A 22,255-nucleotide genomic window follows, 5' to 3' on the forward strand; every position below is an offset into this window, starting at 1 on the left:
TATACAAAACGAATAAAGTTGGTGTTGGAGGATGGTCTGATTGACACTAGCTTGAGCTTTTGTTGGGTTTTGACCATTCTCTTTTAAAAGCTGAAGCTAAATTAACAAAAAAATTGTTTTAGGGGCTTTGTAATAAAGCAAAAATGTCCAGAGGGAATCCATATAAAAGTCCTATTAATTTTTCATTCTATTTCAGGATACATTTTTCTTTGAGTTTGGAGCACAAACTGACCCTGATTCTTCCCAGAATGATTGATTTGAAAGAAAATAAGTGGGTCACAGCTTTATATTTATGTACAGCATATCAAGCAGCTTGAGAGTTCCCTTTTATAAGATGTGGACAAAATGGAATTTTAAAAAGTCCAACGTCCCACGCCCTAAGCATAAGGGGTTTTAACAGTCAATTATATAAACAGTGTTTTTGAAAATAATTTGTGTTGGCTTTTCTCTTCTTACTCGTTTTCTCTCTCATGATAGATTTATGTCAACAGAATCAACAATAGAAGAAAAATCTTTGAATGAATGACAAAATGTGACGCTTGAGTCCATTAAGTTTCAGATATCCACTTTCTTTCGTTTTGTCTGGTTCTATTTATTCTGCGGAAACAAGACAAAGAGATGGTCGTGTACTGTAATTCAAAAGATTTGAATGCCTAACACTTACACTAATACAGATAGAAACTGCGCAGAACTCTCCCTAACGCATGCGCGAAGTGGAGTAGGCGCTCTGACATCCAACTTCCGTTTTTCCCTGGCAAAGACAAAGACAAGACAAAAATAAATATTCATGACGGTAAAATCTGGTCATGCCTCAGGCTCCATCCAACGGCCGTTGTTTAGTTGAACTCCTTGTACGATGTTGTTTTGTCCACTTTTAAGACAGGAAACGGCCCCTGTAACACTTATAGAAGTGACATTTACCTTCTGCATGATACATTTCTACAGAAACACGTCTTGAGGTTTGACCGTTGAGTGAACTTGTCAGCCCAGTGGCAGCAAAGCAGAAGTGGGGTATTGTGTGAGACGGGTGTGCACTAGTCTGCCTTCGAGTTTTGTGATGCATGCTGGGACAAGGCGGTGACAACTGCAAGAGCTCTACGGGATATTTTGTAGATATTGTGTCACAAACTGACAAAGAATATATTGACCTTTTTGACAGAGAAATGAACCTTACTCTCACCTGTGGTCCAGCTCTGTTCTAACTCTAAACTATGGGCAGTTTAAGAAGTGCCAGTCCCGACCTGCTTCTCGGCCTCTTTGACTCATCTCGGTCAAGTTTTCCGAGTCTTAAATCTGCAGATCAGCCTCCTGAGGGTGGGTGGCCTCGACGCGTAAGAGAGCGAGAGAGAGCGGGAGAAAGGAGGAGAGAGAAAAAAAGAGAGACAGAAGGGGAGAAGACGGAGAGAGAAGACAGAGATACAGAAGGAGAGGAGAAGGAGAGAAGACATAGAGAGAAGGAGAGGAGAGAAGATAGCGGGAGAGAGGAAGAGAGGAGGAGGAGGAGGAGAGAGACAGAAGGGGAGAAGACGGAGAGGAGAGAAGACGGAGAGAGAAAGAGAGGAGAGAGGAGGAGAAAATAGAGAGGAGAGAGAAGAAAGAGAGAGAAGGAGACAGGAGATGAAGAAGAAAGAGAGGTGAGAGAACAAAGAGAGGAGAGAGAAGAAAGAGAGACAGAAGGGGAGAAGACGGAGAGACAGAAGGAGAAGAGAGAAGGAGAGAAGAAAGAGAGAGAAGGAGAGGAGAAGAAAAGACAGAGAGAGGAGAGGATAGAAGATAGCGAGAGGAGAGAGGAGTAGAGAGAAGAAAGAGAGACAGAAGGAAAGAAGACAGAGAGAAGACGGAGAGACTGAAGGAGAGGAGAAAGAGAGAAGGAGAGAAGACAGAGAGAGAAGGAGAGAAGGAGAGGAGAGAAGACAGAGAGAGAAGGAGAGGAGACAGAGAGAGAAGGAGAGGAGACAGAGAGAGAAGGAGAGAAGGAGAGGAGAGAAGACAGAGAGAGAAGGAGAGGAGACAGAGAGAGAAGGAGAGGAGACAGAGAGAGAGAAGGAGAGGAGAGAAAGAGAGGAGAGGAGACAGAGAGAGAAGGAGGACACAGAGAGAGAAGGAGAGGAGAGAAAGAGAGGAGAGGAGACAGAGAGAGAAGGAGGAGACAGAGAGAGAAGGAGAGGAGACAGAGAGAGAAGGAGAGGAGAGAAAGAGAGGAAAGGAGACAGAGAGAGAAGGAGGAGACAGAGAGAGAAGGGGAAGGAGAGGAGAAAAAGAGAGGAGAGGAGACAGAGAGAGAAGGAGAGGAGACAGAGAGAGAAGGAGAGGGGAGAAGAAAGTGGGAGAAGAGGAGAGGAAGAAAGAGAGGGGAAAGAGGAGATAGAAGAAAGAAGGGGAGACAGAATGAGGAAAGAATGGGAAAAGGCTAAATTAAAGCTACAACTGACATAAATGTTGAACCGTTTAAATAGTGGAATGAAGTCAACCTAACGACACACGATTGACTCAAATTGGGGAAATGACGAGAGAGAGAAGTGAGATGAAGAGATGGAGGGTGAAGAGATGCGGAGAGCGAGAGAGAAAGGAGGAGAGATAAGATGGAGGTGTGCATGGATTAAGGGAAAGGGGTTAGCGACATGCCAGAGCCGGGCTGGAGGTAATCGTGTCTGACAGGTGTTCCCTCTGAGCCGGGACGCCGTATGAGCGGCTGACCTGCTGACCTGGGCCCAAGCGCGAAACGACACGCCAACGGTCACTGCGTTTACGTGCGCTGCCCAGAATGCCGAATGTCTGAACACATATGCCAGACGTCTGATCGCCTTGTGTTCTTTCAGAGGAACCTGATTACGTTATAGAAAACAACCAGACAATCGACATTTTAGATCAGCGATGACACACATTTTTGTCCCTCCGTCGTCAGCTTGTGTTCTTTTATTCATGGGTTTCAGTCGCGTGACATATTTGTTGTCGCCGCCATTTCAGACAGAAGTTCGGGCCTTGGATCCTCGTCCACAAGTCCTTAAAGTTTTCAAGAGCACGGACTTTGTGTCTGATCCTAAAGTATAGCACCCGGACAGTTGGAAATGAGGCTCATTGAAACTGTCTGCAAGTAAGCTAACGTTTATTAGCATAGCCACGCAGTAATGTGTAAACTAGCATTAGCTGCTAAATACCTGAAACAAACAGCTCAGTCTGGAGTGATTTCTGTAAGTCCACTAGTTCCTCCTGACCACGGTCATAAATTTCTGTTTTTGGGGATGTTACAGAAGAGAAAGAATCCTTTGTTTTGAGACTTTTCGTTGGCATGGCCCACAGTGAACATGCGACTTTTGTCCTCAAGATGGCAGTAGCAACGAGTGAAACCCGTGAGTTCTTCCCATTCATGAATAGATGTCGTCAGCTTGTGAGGGAACGGCCAACAGAAGGTTTGATCTCCTCCGTAGGTTAAAAATAAAACATTTATTTTTATGTAGAAGATCTGAACTTAGATACGATTGCATAAAGAGGAACAAAGTGGTAAAGCCTGTCATCATAACACATTTGTTATGTTGATAATATTGAAATTACTTTATTCTACTGGATAATAATCTATAATGAGTCATAAAATCTATTCAACCTTCCACAGCTAGCAGCAAAAAAGTTCAGCTTTGTCCGAATTTTTTGGGCGTCGGACGTTCTGCCACTTTGGTCACTTGGGCCGCTCTGGACGTGCGTTCAAGGCGACCGACGCTCAAACGCCCCAGACAAGCCACACCCAACGCTCAACACGCAGGATTCACGCTGCAAAAACGCTGGATGCCCTGGATGCGCGTCCACATAGACTTTGAATGTAAACTGGACACTTGCAGCGGTGTGAACAAACAACACGCTGTGGAAATGCGCAGCTGTGTTATATGTAGTATATTTCTTTACATTTGTGGATCATTTGTTTTTTACAGAACTATTTATGTTGATATGTAATTGGGATGGCCTGATTTAAAAATAAAAATGATAGTAATGTATGTTCTAAGGCCTCTGGGCCGAAGGTACACAACTACTGTAACAATATTTTGGAATCTCAAAAAAAATCCCTAACACTGTTTCAATAAATTGAGTTTATACAAAAAAATAACTACCGACAGATTCGATTTTGGTGAGAAATATAAAGTGCTTTACCAACATTACTTTTCAAAATTGCCCATCCATAACTGAAAGAGAATTAAACTAGGACTAGACCAGTATAAATCAGGTCTGAACCAGGACTAACACAGAATCAAACCAGGACTAAACCCAAGACAAACCAGGTCTAATGTTAACCTGGGCCTTATGTTGATTAGCCCTTTTCTATAGGATATATTGTTGAATTAAATACCTACTGATTGATGTTGTGTGAGAGTGTTTGGATCAGAGAATGGACATTGTGAATAGTTCTTAAAGCTGGTGCATCTGCATGACATCGTTTATTTGGGTGAATCAGGAACTGCAGATGGAAACTAGATTTCTAGCTCTAATCTGGGGCAGAACATCTCTGTTTTTATGACCCTAACGTCTCTGTGCATTGTCCCTTCAAATGAAAACTCAACTAAATCAACATTTGAATTCTGGACTGGTTAATATATGAAAATGTCCAGGCAGAAAGAATACACATCATCATAAACATTGTCCATAAGCCAATCACATGGTCCGGTGTACTTGACATGTGTGCTTCTGCGGCGTAAATTTAATTACTTGACGACACGTGTTTTATAACTGTAACCGTTCTCTGGTTTTGTTGCTTTTTGTGTGTGTTTGGTGTATAATAATAATAAATAATACATGAATAAATAATAATACTACCAATACAAATCAAACGGAACACAAGATCTCCAGAGCTCTACATTTGACAACACAAATCTGTAAATTTTGGAAACAGGTGTTTTCTGAGACTCTCACATGGGTCAGATGAACTTGTAAACAGGAGAAATGAAAGTGATGAAGCTAAATACAACTCCAGGTTTGTGTTTGATGAGAGAACAATGTTATAAAGCGTAACAAAAGTTCAAAAGTCATTTTTGTATAATTTATCCTTTCACTGATCTCTTCTTTTTTCCACATTTTTCTCTCCCCTTGCCCACCCTTTACCTCTCTCTCTCTGTCTGTCTGTCTGTCTCTCTCTCTCTCTCTCTCTCTCTCTTTCTTTCTCTCTTTCTCTCCGTGTGTCACAGTGTGAACAGGTGACTCACAGAGAACCAGCTCATCTCTGATCACTTTCAAGTACAAACTGTGACTCGTTTTGCTCGACATCACGACACAAAGACAAAATAAACACGACTCTGCCCGTTCAGGACACACGTAATTTTCACTGACATTTAGGAAAAATCATTTGGACCTCTTCGAGAGTCATGTAAAGTCAACGCAAACGACTTGGTCATGCTAAAAGTTTGTGAACTAGTGAAAAATTCCTAAAAGGTTTACATTTTTTACATCTGGCTTTCTGAAATAGTTTTGAGTTGGGAAAGTTACACAGTTGTGGGTTTGTCACCAGATGTCCTTCATCTCTATGGAGATGTCGTCACTTTGCCTGCAGTATTCCACAGTATAGCTTTAAACTGATCTTTCACAGTCACAGTTTATATTGGTGGGGAAACTCACCCATACACAGGGAGAGTGCCAGCTGATTTTTTCAAATTGTAAAGTATTGTAAATTGTAAGTGACAAGTTCTACTTTTGGTTATTCGGCCTAATTTAGCAGGGCTACATTTGGCCCCCGGGCCATAGTTTGGACACCTGCTCTATGGGGTTGTTAAATGAGGATGTCATCACACTTACTATTAATTAGAGTTTTGAATAAAGAACATGCAGGGAAGTCTGTTCTTCTCTAGAGATCATGTTTAACATAAATTATTGTTATAAATATATAATTATTTTTTTGCCCCCTTCAATATGTGTCCCTTAAAAAATACCCACTGTGATTGTTCAGTGTTCGGCCCCTAGTTTGTCCTGAAGTCGTCAGGAGGCTCAGACAAACTGTTTCTGCTTAACATTTGGACCGTGATTTCATAACAAGACATTGGAATACAAGCAGTAGCTCATTTGCCTGACGTGTTGGAGCGGCAGGACTTCGCCTTTGTCTCATGTTGTGATATTATTACAACGGTTCAACACCATCACAGAAAAAGAGAAGAAAAACACATCACACATGCACTCAGACAAAAGGGGTAATAACAAGTAGAAAACAAACAAACAAACAAACAAACTAAATATCACAGATCAAAAACACAAAGGAACACAACATAAACGCAGTGATAAAACCTCAAACTAAACTAACACAGAATCCAACCAGAGGAAAGTGCAATTAGATTCTGACCTGTTCCCAGTCTGAACTTTCAGTCTGTTGCATCCTTCCGTTGTCACATTCCCCAGAGAGGATATTTTATCCCACCTCTTTTTTTCATGCAATTCCGACAGTTTCTCGTCATCACTATTGCATACTGGCTTGATGCCACCTCCAGCCACACTTTTATCCTAGCTCCTGCTATTCATGCTCCCTCATCTTAACCTGTCCGCCTTGCATTCTCACACATGCTCACATCGTCTTCGGGCTTTGCTATATTCAATGCCTGCGCTGCTCATGTTAGTGTCAGGGAATTAGATATACACCAATGCTATTCCTTAACACACAGAGAACACAATTCAACTTAGAATATGAAACGACACAGAATTATCAGACATTTGTGCGGCATGCATGGGAGAAACCGCCGGGTCGCCCGGCTGTTGTAAGCAGCCTGGCAACCCTCCTTCGTCTCACGACGTTTTTTCTCACGCAGGTTGGTTTTATTAGATATTATGGAATAGGCGGGTCACATTTCTCATTGGTCAGCTTCACATCAAGGCACTTGTCTTTTACAACAGCTGGAATTTTTCCTTAGAGATAAAGAGTCTTGGGTAAACATTACCCAAACTCCCCTGGGGTGTTACTCCCCTGGGGCAAACATTCTTTGGCCCATCTTTACGACACCTTCACAAATGCAGTTTGTCACATGCTGTTTTTCTCTTAGACTAATGATGCAGATAATATACTATTATGCAGATAAAATACATCACAGAAATCTAATCATATATTTACATTTTATCACAGTTAGACATTTTCTTTCTTTCACCCCTCATCATTACTATTACACCGACTCACATTAGCTACTCCGACTAGGCATCGCTTCTCTGATCCTCGGCCGCCGGCAGCCAGGCTTGTGGCAGCCTGGCTGCCACAAGCCTTACTTCTCTAAATGCACCTTTCCAGTTGGCTGCCAACCGCACTTAAAAGTAACTCAACAACAACATCATCCTCATTCCTACTTTATCCCACTCAAGCCCTCGTCCACATCCTCACCAGGGTCGCAGCCCGGGAGCTGTCGCTGGGCACCGGGATTCTGTCTCTCTCCAGAGCAGTCACCAGGCACCTGGATGCTCTCTCAATCCCTCAACCCGCTGCTCTCCTTCCTCAATCCTTTCTACCTTACATGTCTTTGCAGCTAGTGTTCTACCTTTTTCCACCCCTCCGTCGTCATTTCCAGAGGCACAGACGTACATCTCATCTTTTTATCATTACTGCGCATTACTGTAAACCTTTACAATCTCAATCATTCTTCCTCTAGCTGCCAATTCAATAGCTCTGGCGATCGAATGTCCTGTTTCTTTCTCAGAGGAAACATCTCTCAGCCTGCACCTCAATCCATTGTGCATAATTTGACGCGTCAAAGACCACTGCACTCCTGCCCCTTCCTACTCATTTCAGCTGCTATATGCACTAGAGACATCAAGTGCTGACTCTTCTCTACCAGGCATTCACGTCATCCTACAGGGCAAGCCTTTCTTGATTTCAGACCAAGAATTAGCTTCTCGTCCTTATGATAAGTAACTTTAGTGCACCTATCAAGTTAACGCACAGAAGTAGCAGACTCCAGCATTTAAATTACTTTCATGCGACCATCGAACTCCTTACTGACATGATTCCGTCACTCGTTTCAAGGCTTTCAAGGGAAGGCAGCTCACGTCTGTCTACTCTAACAGGTCCATCTTAAATCAGACTACCCTCTCATCTATCTTTCAACCCATTCATTCTCAATCTCATTCAGCTCTCCATTAAGTTCCCTCATTCATCGCTCATGGTGACTTCATTACTATCTGCAGTTTGTCAACTCCTATTTCCATGCAAGTATTCCGCTCTCCTCAGCCTTTCTCTCTACTACGGGGCAAAGCGACTCCACCACGTAATCCACTGTTTTAACGTTTGTTCGTCCGAACCTCATCCCCGTCACTCTCCTACCTTAGTCATACCCATGCACTTCCATCGGCTACACATGAACGCATTGTCTTTATTGCCACCTATTTGACTTTGAACTATATCACTGCACTTACCTGTTCTCCGTATCTTACAAATTCATCGTTTAAACTCTTTCAAAACTCTATTCAACTGCACCGGTATTAATCTTCTTCTCCAGTAATGGGCAGACGGCTTTTAGATTCTATCCAGCTACTCTTCAGAGAGTCCTTAACTATTCAGTGTTTCTTCTCTTGTGCCACTCAGTTAACATTTCCATTTTCAGCCAGGCTATTCGATAATCTTTGCTCATTTTAAATCATCTTTGGTGGTTCTAAATCGGCTTGGCTGATTACCCGAGATGAACCCCCCATACTGAGTCTTTACCCAGCCAACTCTCATCGATCCATCATCAACCCATCATCAACCCATTAACATTATTATCAATAAACATTCTCTCAAATTCCAATGTTGTGGCATTGTCTTGCTTGTGAGCTGACCACTGCAAAGGAGAAAACCACGTTATGGATTTCCAAAAATGAAATGAACAGAGGAACACAAGTACAAATGATGGATACGAGAGGCTATTGAAATCAGGAAGTGAGGCGGACAATCAACAGAGACGAAGGGGCATTTACGAGACACATCAAAATATATTTCAATATTTCAAAGTTTTTGGATGGTCCATAGAGCCTGTAATCATCATGTTCTTGTTTTTGGGGGGGATCTCTTACATAAATATCCTGGCCTAGCTTTAATTTGTCGTGTGTTACTCCTGCGTTCAGTTTGAAGGGCACTTTTTATCAGCTGCGTCACATCTCTTCTGCTTATCTCCAGATGCAGCGACGCTCTTGAACTTTCCTGCTTTTAACATACGATCGCGCATTGACAAATTACCTGCACTCACAAGGTTGTTTTTTCTTCTATTTCACTTAAAACCGGTGTTAAAAGTTGATTTTGCAGAGTAACAAAATGCATGTCTACAATGCCCTTAAAATCTGAATTTAATCGTCCTCTCAGTCGTTTCACCTTTTTCACTCAGGAATTCAGCAGGAATTTAGGTTTAGCAGGTTTAGAAATGTAGAACTCATCAATTCATAGTGAATTTATGCTGCTTAAAAGTACAAGTTCTCTGTATTTTGAATACATCCCCTCTGGAAACACTGGTTCAGTCATGATTGCAGCTCCTTTTGTGAACCAGTAACTGCCCAGGCTACTTCACCTCCCTTTTGTTTAAATATGCAGGAGTTTTCAGTGTTTCATTTGTTGCTTCAGAGTGCTATGTAAATACAGTGGATTGTTGTCTGATTGTATTGCAAATTCATTCAACTTGTAGATTCTGAGTATCAGTTTCAGCCAAATAAAATCACAATCAAGTTTTGTTTTGTTTTTTTAATATAGAAAAAGAAAATAAGAAAATTGTGCCTATAAATACGTTTCCAAATTAAGAAACAATTTAAGAAAGACAAAGTAAACTAACTGGTTAACTTAAACTTGTAGTAGAGAGTAAATGTGCTAAGTTTGTAAAAGGTTCTATACAAAGAGGCTTCCATCCATCCATTTTCTACCGCTTGTTCCCTTTTGGGGTCGCGGGTGACTGGAGCCTATCCCAGTGACTTCGGGCCTTAGGCGGGGTACATCCTGGACAGTGGCCAACTTGTCGCAGACAAAGAGGCTTATTATATAATATTATATTGCAAACTCATTGATGATTAATTAAATTCAAATGGGGGTAAAAATAAAAAAGATAAATACAGTTGCAAATTAAGAAACATACTAAATCCTGTATTAAGCCATTCTAGAAACATTCACTAACACATTTATATTTTATGAGCCTTTTTCAAGTTTTAATAAATAAGTACTTGATTTGAAACCAACATATTTCCTTAGCACATTCAAAACTGTATAAACCCTGTAAATTATACATTCACTTAATCATGAACTATGCCCACTGTGTCCCGCAGAGAAAGAGAATGGGTTTAGTTCTTCACAAACTCTGATAAGTTGCTTTGAAGAATGTTCCCCAGCAGAGAGAAAGAGGGAGGGAGAGAGGGAGGAGGTAGAGAGGGAGAGAGGCAGAGGGAGGAGGTAGAAACATCTTGTCCGCACACAGTAATCCACTAATGATTATTTATGAGTTGTGCAGCCAGGGCGGACCGTGTGACTTGCGCCTCTTAAACTTTGTATCCGTTTGGCTGGAGATTAGATGCTGCTGCCTGAGCGGTCCCTCCCACTCCTGCTCCCCGCCTCTATATAGGCGCTGCACTCTGCACAGACAAGCCACTGAGGAGCTGAGCGCACACCGGCTCTCACCCAAACAACCACAACACCACAAACTCACCTCAAAAGTGCCAGCTGCGCCCGGGACAAGCCACACACACACTCACACACAAAAAAACAAACATGGAGGACTACACTTTACCATTCTTCATCTACCTGTGCGTCCTCACCGTCTTCCTAGGGGGCGCCGTGAAGAAGATTTTGGCCTCACAGCTGAGCGCGGCGTCCACCTTCATGGCGTGGTTGGGTGCGACTGTTTTGGTGGAGCGGTTGTGGGCGTTTTGTCTGCCCGCCGCGCTGCTCCTGGCGGCGGTCGGACTCGTCTGGTGGGTGCGTCGCAACGTGGTCAGGGCGGAGCCGGTGCAACTGCTGACGGCCAGCGGGAAGGCGGTCTTCATCACAGGTAAGCGGGGGTCAGGTGTGCGCAGTGCATGTTAGAGATATGTTTTAAACGGTATATCTTTATTTGTTTGAAATTGGGCAGTGTATTTTGAAACTAAAAAGAGTTTGAAATGTGAAACAATTTTTGCAGATTTTTCTACCTGTGAGTTTCATGGTATTTTAGGATTAGGATGGAAATTTTGTCTCGGTTCAGACCTAGTTTAGACCTGGTTTATTATCATTTTTTCTCATTGGATCTTGTGCCTTGGGTGTTTGACTGGGAGACGTGAAGAAGTTTGTTCATAAATTGTTCAACTATTCAATCAGCTGGCATAAAGAATGAGACACATTAGTAACTATGATGAGTCACAGAAGTTATCTACAGCTCAATGTTATAGTGTAAGGAAAAAAGGGAGCACCATCATGCACCCATATATATCTTCCCATATACAATGTATTAAACATCATAGTAAGAAAGTATAACATTGTAATTACTCCTTGCAATGTCTTGTTTCTGGAGTGGTCCAAAAGTTGATGAAAAGGTTGACTTGTCTTCTGCCCTTTGCACTATTTTAAAGGAATGTCGCCCCATGCAGTTAAGTCACTATAAATGTGACTTTATCGCAGGTTGAACTTAAAATGATAAAACACTGGATTTCAATGCATGTATTGTTAAGTAATGTGGCTACAATATCTTAATGAGCTCTTTTATTCTTCTGATAAGCACCAAGACAATCTGACATTCAGGTTATAGTAAAGCTGAAATGTTCTTGTGTTACAAAAATAAATCATACATGTGGGAGTTCCTTTTTGAAACGCTGAACTGACAGATTAATTATTCTTGAGAAATAACTGCTTGCATAAAGTTGGCAAAAAGCCATATGAACACGAGTTTAGTTTTGCTTTATTCATTCATTATTTTTAATGTATTCAAATTGTAATGTTTTTTTTTTTTTTTTAAACTCTTTTAACATATTTCATTTTATTTTAGTTATTTACTTTCAGTTTTCATCTTAAAGGTGCACTATGCGACTGTCTGCTTCGTGCTGGAATTTATTTTCTATTGTCTGGAATGTTGCACTTAGACGTTTCTACTTCCACTGAGACAAGTAGGTGACGTTCCGAGCCGAGTTATGGGTCAGATCTGTGGAGGGGTGACCCGGCTCGCAGGAAGAATGCATGTTTTTGCTATTTTACTTGCGTGTAATTGACTAAATGCAAGCTGGATGAGTTCAGCACCAAACTGTGGAACATTCAGGGCAAAGCAAATGCCTCTCCAGTAGGTGGCAAACCCCCACCAAAAAACATAGACAGAACACCATTCATTTTGATGACATTTGCTAATATATATCCTACGTCCTACATCTTTCTAATTGTGTCAATGGAATCACAATTTCATCTTCATATTGCAACTTTTAAGCATTAAAAATATAATTAGAATAGATGAAAATGGCTGAAAACTTGCACTTTTCCTTGCCGAATCCCTTCTTTGTGCCGTTTGTTGTTTTTGGACGCATTTCTCTGTGGCTTGTAATCGTCATGCACAATACTTTACCTCAATCACATCTCCATCACATATAAGTAAGTCAGTACATTTTCTCGCCAAATTCTTTCAGATAAGCACCATAATCTGCTTCGGCTAATTCTCAGTAAAGTAGGTTTTAGGAGGCCTGAGCAACAATTATGAGAAAATAAGTAATGGTAATCTTCAGTGTGACTTTTAAGATGCCGCAGAGGCCAAGACGTACTGTTCCCAACACCACACAGAGCCTCTGCAGTCTCTGGGAAACCTGATAGTCCAGACGAGCCCGGCAGGAGACGAGGCTCTGGGTTTGGAGGTTATGCTCCACTTCAGGCGCCGTATTCACAAGTTTGTACCGCTTAATGTTATCAGAGCCGCCCTGAAATCAATCTACTCCAACAGGACAATATTGAACTGTTTAAATTGTACACGGTAAACTATTGAACCAAAGGGAAAAGCAGGACTACGTGGCATCTGTCAGCCGTGGTGGAGAGTATCAGTGCACTTCACTTAAAGGAGACATACAAGGCGTTCAAAGTATTTCAGAGTATTGTACTATAACATAGGTAGATCATTATTTTCAATTAGTTTAATTGTAAACCAGAATATGGAGCTAAAACAGCAAAGACGTTTGACTTCCTGTTGAAAACTGAAGAATTGATTAGCTCCGCCTCTTCATAGTGAGATAAGCTGATTGATATTTATGTGTTTGTGTGTTGTTGTTTTTTTAAGTGGCTACATATCATTATAGAACCTACATGTGACACATTTTTTCAAATAATCCAAACTAAGTACAGGGATGTGGGCGGGGACAGGGGTAAATCGGAATTTTCTGAGCCTTTGAGCCTCAGTTGCAGAACAATACAGGATTAACTGAAACAATCAATGAAAATACAACATTGTGTACACTAATGATGAGGATGTAACATGTATATAACATGTATGTAACAACATGATGTAACAAGATTTAAAGCTTATGAAGTTTGCATAATGTGTCCCCTTTAAGTACATTTGAGACCAAGTATCTCTACTTTCTACATGCTTTTTTTGAACCGTACTGAGTGCTTTTCATTTAGTTTGAGGGGTTAATTTGTAGCCCAATCACAGTGACTGTTCAATTCTTGTGAGCAAATAAAAATACTGTATAGAGTAAATATACAAAAAACAATATCTAATAGTTCTCAAAATATGTGTGAAATACTATTTGTGACGTAGGACTTTCAACTCAAAAAGTATATTTTTAATTGGTTATTTTTAATAAATAAATACATTGACCTAAAACCTTAGCACGTAACGTTTTAGGCAAAAAAAAAATGAATACATTTATTTCCATTGGCTATAATATTCCACAGTTTGGCAGGAAACCTATCAGTCGGCATGGAGTCTATTCTGAAATGTGGTTTAAACTTTATATCTGAAGATGGAGAGGCTGAAGAGGGCGATGTTTCTCCTGCTGTGGTGGAGTGTTGGTCCAATGTGGGTCAGACAGTGACACTTGTTTTGTCCTGGCTCCAGTTGCTCCTTAAACTGATGCGCTCTGGTTAATGGGATGAACTCAGATTAATGCTGATGTCCCAGCTGCTGGAAACATGCACAGATGCTTTTGATACAGCTATTTAAATCCAGACAGTTTAATCTGATCTAAAAGGCCAGTCGCTTTAATCCATCTTTAATTTAATGTGGCTAATTAATCTGATGGGCTTTGTTGTCGCCTTCTGTCTCAGATCCAGAGTGCTTTAATCCCTCGTCTGGTAAAGCGATTCCGTCTTGCTCTTGAAAGTATGAATGAAATACTGCCGTCCCTCTGCGAGCCCCATATCAGTTTGTGTCGGTGGGATTGTAAAGCGATCTCCTCTGCTTGTTTTACGGCCGACCTCCCGTAGACTTTGAGCAGAGGTGTGGTCCGCGCTCCCTGCAGCGACGCGTTTGATCCAGGGGAAGCTAATGTCGGCTGCACAATTAAGTGAGGCAGCAGATGCAGCGCAGCGTCAACCGTGGACTGCACTGGATGGAGTCTGTACTAACGGCAAATGACGATGTGAGATTTTGAGCTGTTTTTGACTTAAAGTGCATATGACATGACTTCTTGTACATATAAATCATAGCTTTACATCAATCGAGTAGGTATTTGTGGAGAAAACGCTTAAAAATCTGTAGAAAATGACAGGAAATTACATCACACTAGGAAACTCATCCCAGTCAAAGTTTATGCAGAATTTACACAAAGAAACATCTTGCGCGACTCTCTTTACGTTAATTCAACAAAATAAAGGTGCTTTCATATATTTGTATTCAACACATTTTTTAAAAAGTGACATTCGATGAGTTTTTGCCCAGTGGTTGCTGGGTAATTTCCTAGTGTGATGTCATCAAGTACAAACAGGAAGTGAAATTATAAACCTAAAAAATGTGCTATTCTGTGATAATAATTAATATTTTTATTGTAACTGCATTTTAGTTCAATGACTCTTACAACCTGTAGGGAGCACTTTAAGAATAGACATAGACTGTTTTTTAAAGGTCTCATTTATAAAGTAAGTATAAAAATGTTACACAAAAGACACCTTGAGATGGATATGAACTGTCCGGTCCAAATACGCTGGACATTGCACAGAGGTGTTTTCAGAGATTAGGAAGACATAAGCAATTCTGAGACAGTTTGTGGAAGTTTGTGTTTTGTTTTGGAAGAAGTAAAGTTTTATAAATGACCTGTCACTTCTGACCTGTAAGTTCAATGCCATACTGAGGAATATTCAGGCAAACCATGGCGACCCTTCCACCAGAAAAGGCATTTTATGTGTCAGATTTGACAGAATTGCACATATTTTGGATATATAAATCTGAAAAATCTATGTACTAAGGTTTAAATGTATTCCTTCATTTTAATGGCATACAATAAATGTACAAAGGGAATTGTGGATATCTTTTTCCCCCTTTTTTTTTGGTAAACTAGACCAACTGAAAATTGGCGTAAAATGTAATACTTCTTAATCATATTTCTCGTGTATGTTTACAAGCATTTTCAAGTGTCTTTGGATCCAGGACGTATCCACCAGTTTTCTACATTGTACAACAAAGTACTTTTATATGAACTGCACTCACATGTGCCCTTTGAGTGGCTGTATATCAAGAGGCAATTTGATGAGTCACATTATTGCACGTGCTCCAAAAGGAATCTCACTCACGTGTTTCACATAAAATCTAATTGTTTCATAAGAGTTTGTCACATTAACATTTCTACAGTTGTGGTGAGACATACTCAATTTGAATCAAACCTGTTTTCAAGAGGAAATTGTCTGATACTGCGAGTAATATTTCACTCATCATTTTTCTTCATTATTCCTTTTTTGGAAAAATTCAGCACATTTTAATGTTTTAATTTTTTTAAACTTAATTTCATAATCCTATATCTGATTTTAAGTGACATTGGCGTCAGCTTTGAAATAATCTCAGTCTACTGTCTATCCACATCTTCAACAGCTTTGCTCCACCTCATATTTGCCAAAAACAAACTTTTAAATCTGATATTCCTCTTTGCAGAGCTTGTTAACACTTAAAATAAGAGTAAATCAGGCAACAGAGGCTACAATTAAAGCGTCTCTGCTTCACAAAGTGTTTGAGCATTAGTTTGTATTCCAAAGGGTTTAGGAACAGCTTTAGTTTTAATAAAGGTCATTTTAGGCAGGTGTTCTAAAGAAAATCAGCCCTATGAGGGATTTTAAAATTATACAAATTTTATGTATGTTTCACACATTCTGCTTGTCCCAAAGTCGACAAAGCTTGAGTCCACATCATGTCAAACGCTGACTTGACTCAAACTAGGGCAGGGTCTCAGCCGGGCTAATGCTAAACTAACACCGCAGGAGGTCACAGTAACGGAGCAGAGGCTTAAGCCGTGGATTGGCCGAGCAGCGGGTCGTTTGCTCCCATGGCAACGCGTCTCAAATCCCCCAGGTGCAACACGATAAACTTGACCTTTATCACGTGGCCCACCGGGAGTGCTTACGTTAGCTGCTATTTTCAAACACGGCAGAACAGATTCAAATATGACTGAAAGTAATCGTGCGTTTGTTTGATTCCTCTGTAGTATTTTTACCACAAAGCTCGTGTAGTGAACCTGAATTTAACAGATTTATGGTCGACACAGATGCACAACACACTACACGACACAGAAGCACAACACACTACACGACACAGACGCACAACACACTACACGACACAGAAGCACAACACACTACACGACACAGACGCACAACACACTACATGACACAGATGCACAACACACTACACGACACAGACGCACAACACACTACATGACACAGATGCACAACACACTACACGACACAGAAGCACAACACACTACACGACACAGACGCACAACACACTACATGACACAGATGCACAACACACTACACGACACAGACGCACAACACACTACATGACAGAGATGCACAACACACTACACGACACAGAAGCACAACACACTACACGACACAGACGCACAACACACTACATGACACAGATGCACAACACACTACACGACACAGACGCACAACACACTACACGACACAGATGCACAACACACTACACGACACAGACGCACAACACACTACATGACACAGATGCACAACACACTACACGACACAGACGCACAACACACTACACGACACAGACGCACAACACACTACACGACACAGACGCACAACACACTACACGACACAGACGCACAACACACTACACGACACAGAAGCACAACACACTACATGACACAGACGCACAACACACTACACGACACAGATGCACAACACACTACATGACACAGACGCACAACACACTACATGACACAGACGCACAACACACTACATGACACAGACGCACAACACACTACACGACACAGATGCAAAACACACTACACGACACAGATGCACAACACACTACACGACACGGACGCACAACACACAACACAGCTCCACAACACACTACACGACACAGACGCACAACACACGACACAGACGCACAACACACGACACAGACGCACAACACACTACACGACAGACGCACAACACACTACACGACACAGACGCACAACACACTACACAACACAGACACACGACACAGACACACAACACACTACACGACACAGACGCACAACACACTACATGACACAGATGCACAACACACTACACGACACAGAAGCACAACACACTACACGACACAGACGCACAACACACTACATGACACAGATGCACAACACACTACACGACACAGACGCACAACACACTACACGACACAGATGCACAACACACTACACGACACAGACGCACAACACACTACATGACACAGATGCACAACACACTACACGACACAGACGCACAACACACTACACGACACAGACGCACAACACACTACACGACACAGACGCACAACACACTACACGACACAGACGCACAACACACTACACGACACAGAAGCACAACACACTACATGACACAGACGCACAACACACTACACGACACAGACGCACAACACACTACATGACACAGATGCACAACACACTACACGACACAGACGCACAACACACTACACGACACAGATGCACAACACACTACACGACACAGACGCACAACACACTACATGACACAGATGCACAACACACTACACGACACTGACGCACAACACACTACACGACACAGACGCACAACACACTACACGACACAGACGCACAACACACTACACGACACAGACGCACAACACACTACACGACACAGAAGCACAACACACTACATGACACAGACGCACAACACACTACACGACACAGATGCACAACACACTACATGACACAGACGCACAACACACTACATGACACAGACGCACAACACACTACATGACACAGACGCACAACACACTACACGACACAGATGCAAAACACACTACACGACACAGATGCACAACACACTACACGACACGGACGCACAACACACAACACAGCTCCACAACACACTACACGACACAGACGCACAACACACGACACAGACGCACAACACACGACACAGACGCACAACACACTACACGACAGATGCACAACACACTACACGACACAGACGCACAACACACTACACAACACAGACACACGACACAGACACACAACACACTACACGACACAGACGCACAACACACTACATGACACAGATGCACAACACACTACACGACACAGAAGCACAACACACTACACGACACAGACGCACAACACACTACATGACACAGATGCACAACACACTACACGACACAGACGCACAACACACTACACGACACAGATGCACAACACACTACACGACACAGACGCACAACACACTACACGACACAGATGCACAACACACTACACGACACAGACGCACAACACACTACACGACACAGACGCACAACACACTACACGACACAGACGCACAACACACTACACGACACAGAAGCACAACACACTACATGACACAGACGCACAACACACTACACGACACAGATGCACAACACACTACATGACACAGACACACAACACACTACATGACACAGACGCACAACACACTACATGACACAGACGCACAACACACTACACGACACAGATGCAAAACACACTACACGACACAGATGCACAACACACTACACGACACGGACGCACAACACACAACACAGCTCCACAACACACTACACGACACAGACGCACAACACACGACACAGACGCACAACACACGACACAGACGCACAACACACTACACGACAGACGCACAACACACTACACGACACAGACGCACAACACACGACACAGACGCACAACACACTACACAACACAGACACACGACACAGACACACAACACACTACACGACACAGACGCACAACACACGACACAGACGCACAACACACTACACGACACAGACGCACAACACACGACACAGACACACAACACACGACACAGACGCACAACACACGACACAGACGCACAACACACGGCACAGACGCACAACACACTACATGACACAGACGCACAACACACTACATGACACAGATGCACAACACACTACACGACACAGATGTACAACACACGACACAGACGCACAACACACGACACAGACGCACAACACACGACACAGACGCACAACACACGACACAGACGCACAACACACGACACAGACGCACAACACACGACACAGACACACAACACACTACACGACACAGACGCACAACACACTACACGACACAGACGCACAACACACGACACGGACGCACAACACACGACACAGACACACAACACACTACACGACACAGACGCACAACACACTACACGACACAGACGCACAACACACGACACAGACGCACAACACACTACACGACACAGACGCACAACACACTACATGACACAGACGCACAACACACGACACAGATGCACAACACACTACACGACACAGACGCACAACACACTACACGACACAGACGCACAACACACGACACAGATGCACAACACACTACACGACACAGACGCACAACACACTACACGACACAGACGCACAACACACTACGCGACACAGACGCACAACACACGACACAGATGCACAACACACGACACAGACGCACAACACACTACACGACACAGACGCACAACACACTACACGACACAGACGCACAACACACTACACGACACAGAAGCACAACACACTACATGACACAGACGCACAACACACTACACGACACAGATGCACAACACACTACATGACACAGACGCACAACACACTACATGACACAGACGCACAACACACTACACGACACAGATGCAAAACACACTACACGACACAGATGCACAACACACTACACGACACAGACGCACAACACACTACACGACACAGAAGCACAACACACTACATGACAGACGCACAACACACTACACGACACAGATGCACAACACACTACATGACACAGACGCACAACACACTACATGACACAGACGCACAACACACTACACGACACAGATGCAAAACACACTACATGACACAGATGCACAACACACTACACGACACAGACGCACAACACACTACACGACACAGATGCACAACACACTACACGACACAGACGCACAACACACTACATGACACAGATGCACAACACACTACACGACACAGATGTACAACACACGACACAGACGCACAACACACGACACAGACGCACAACACACGACACAGACGCACAACACAGACGCACAACACACGACACAGACGCACAACACACTACACGACACAGACGCACAACACACGACACAGACGCACAACACACTACACGACACAGACGCACAACACACGACACAGACGCACAACACACGACACAGACGCACAACACACGACAAAGACGCACAACACACTACACGACACAGACGCACAACACATGACACAGACACACAACACACTACACGACACAGACGCACAACACACTACATGACACAGATGCACAACACACTACACGACACAGAAGCACAACACACTACACGACACAGACGCACAACACACTACATGACACAGATGCACAACACACTACACGACACAGACGCACAACACACTACACGACACAGATGCACAACACACTACACGACACAGACGCACAACACACTACATGACACAGATGCACAACACACTACACGACACAGACGCACAACACACTACACGACACAGACGCACAACACACTACACGACACAGACGCACAACACACTACACGACACAGACGCACAACACACTACACGACACAGAAGCACAACACACTACATGACACAGACGCACAACACACTACACGACACAGACGCACAACACACTACATGACACAGATGCACAACACACTACACGACACAGACGCACAACACACTACACGACACAGATGCACAACACACTACACGACACAGACGCACAACACACTACATGACACAGATGCACAACACACTACACGACACAGACGCACAACACACTACACGACACAGACGCACAACACACTACACGACACAGACGCACAACACACTACACGACACAGACGCACAACACACTACACGACACAGAAGCACAACACACTACATGACACAGACGCACAACACACTACACGACACAGATGCACAACACACTACATGACACAGACGCACAACACACTACATGACACAGACGCACAACACACTACATGACACAGATGCAAAACACACTACACGACACAGATGCACAACACACTACACGACACGGACGCACAACACACAACACAGCTCCACAACACACTACACGACACAGACGCACAACACACGACACAGACGCACAACACACGACACAGACGCACAACACACTACACGACAGATGCACAACACACTACACGACACAGACGCACAACACACTACACAACACAGACACACGACACAGACACACAACACACTACACGACACAGACGCACAACACACTACATGACACAGATGCACAACACACTACACGACACAGAAGCACAACACACTACACGACACAGACGCACAACACACTACATGACACAGATGCACAACACACTACACGACACAGACGCACAACACACTACACGACACAGATGCACAACACACTACACGACACAGACGCACAACACACTACATGACACAGATGCACAACACACTACACGACACAGACGCACAACACACTACACGACACAGACGCACAACACACTACACGACACAGACGCACAACACACTACACGACACAGACGCACAACACACTACACGACACAGAAGCACAACACACTACATGACACAGACGCACAACA

At 43.1% G+C, this 22,255-nt stretch overlaps 1 protein-coding gene across 1 annotated transcript in view; it reads left to right on the forward strand.

Moving 5' to 3' along the window:
* Positions 1–10,475: 10,475 nt before the first annotated feature.
* Positions 10,476–22,255, forward strand: part of hsd11b2 (hydroxysteroid (11-beta) dehydrogenase 2) — a 47,177-nt gene continuing 35,397 nt past the window's right edge. The window contains exon 1 of the mRNA XM_072465264.1: positions 10,476–10,943. Coding sequence (XP_072321365.1) covers positions 10,664–10,943 — 280 coding nt within the window. The 5' untranslated portion in view covers positions 10,476–10,663. The remainder of the gene's footprint in view (positions 10,944–22,255) is intronic.

Source organism: Eucyclogobius newberryi, unplaced genomic scaffold (genome assembly GCF_026437365.1).
Source record: "Eucyclogobius newberryi isolate DKJ021-1_F unplaced genomic scaffold, fEucNew1.0.hap1 SCAF_5, whole genome shotgun sequence".
Lineage (NCBI taxonomy): Eukaryota > Metazoa > Chordata > Actinopteri > Gobiiformes > Gobiidae > Eucyclogobius > Eucyclogobius newberryi.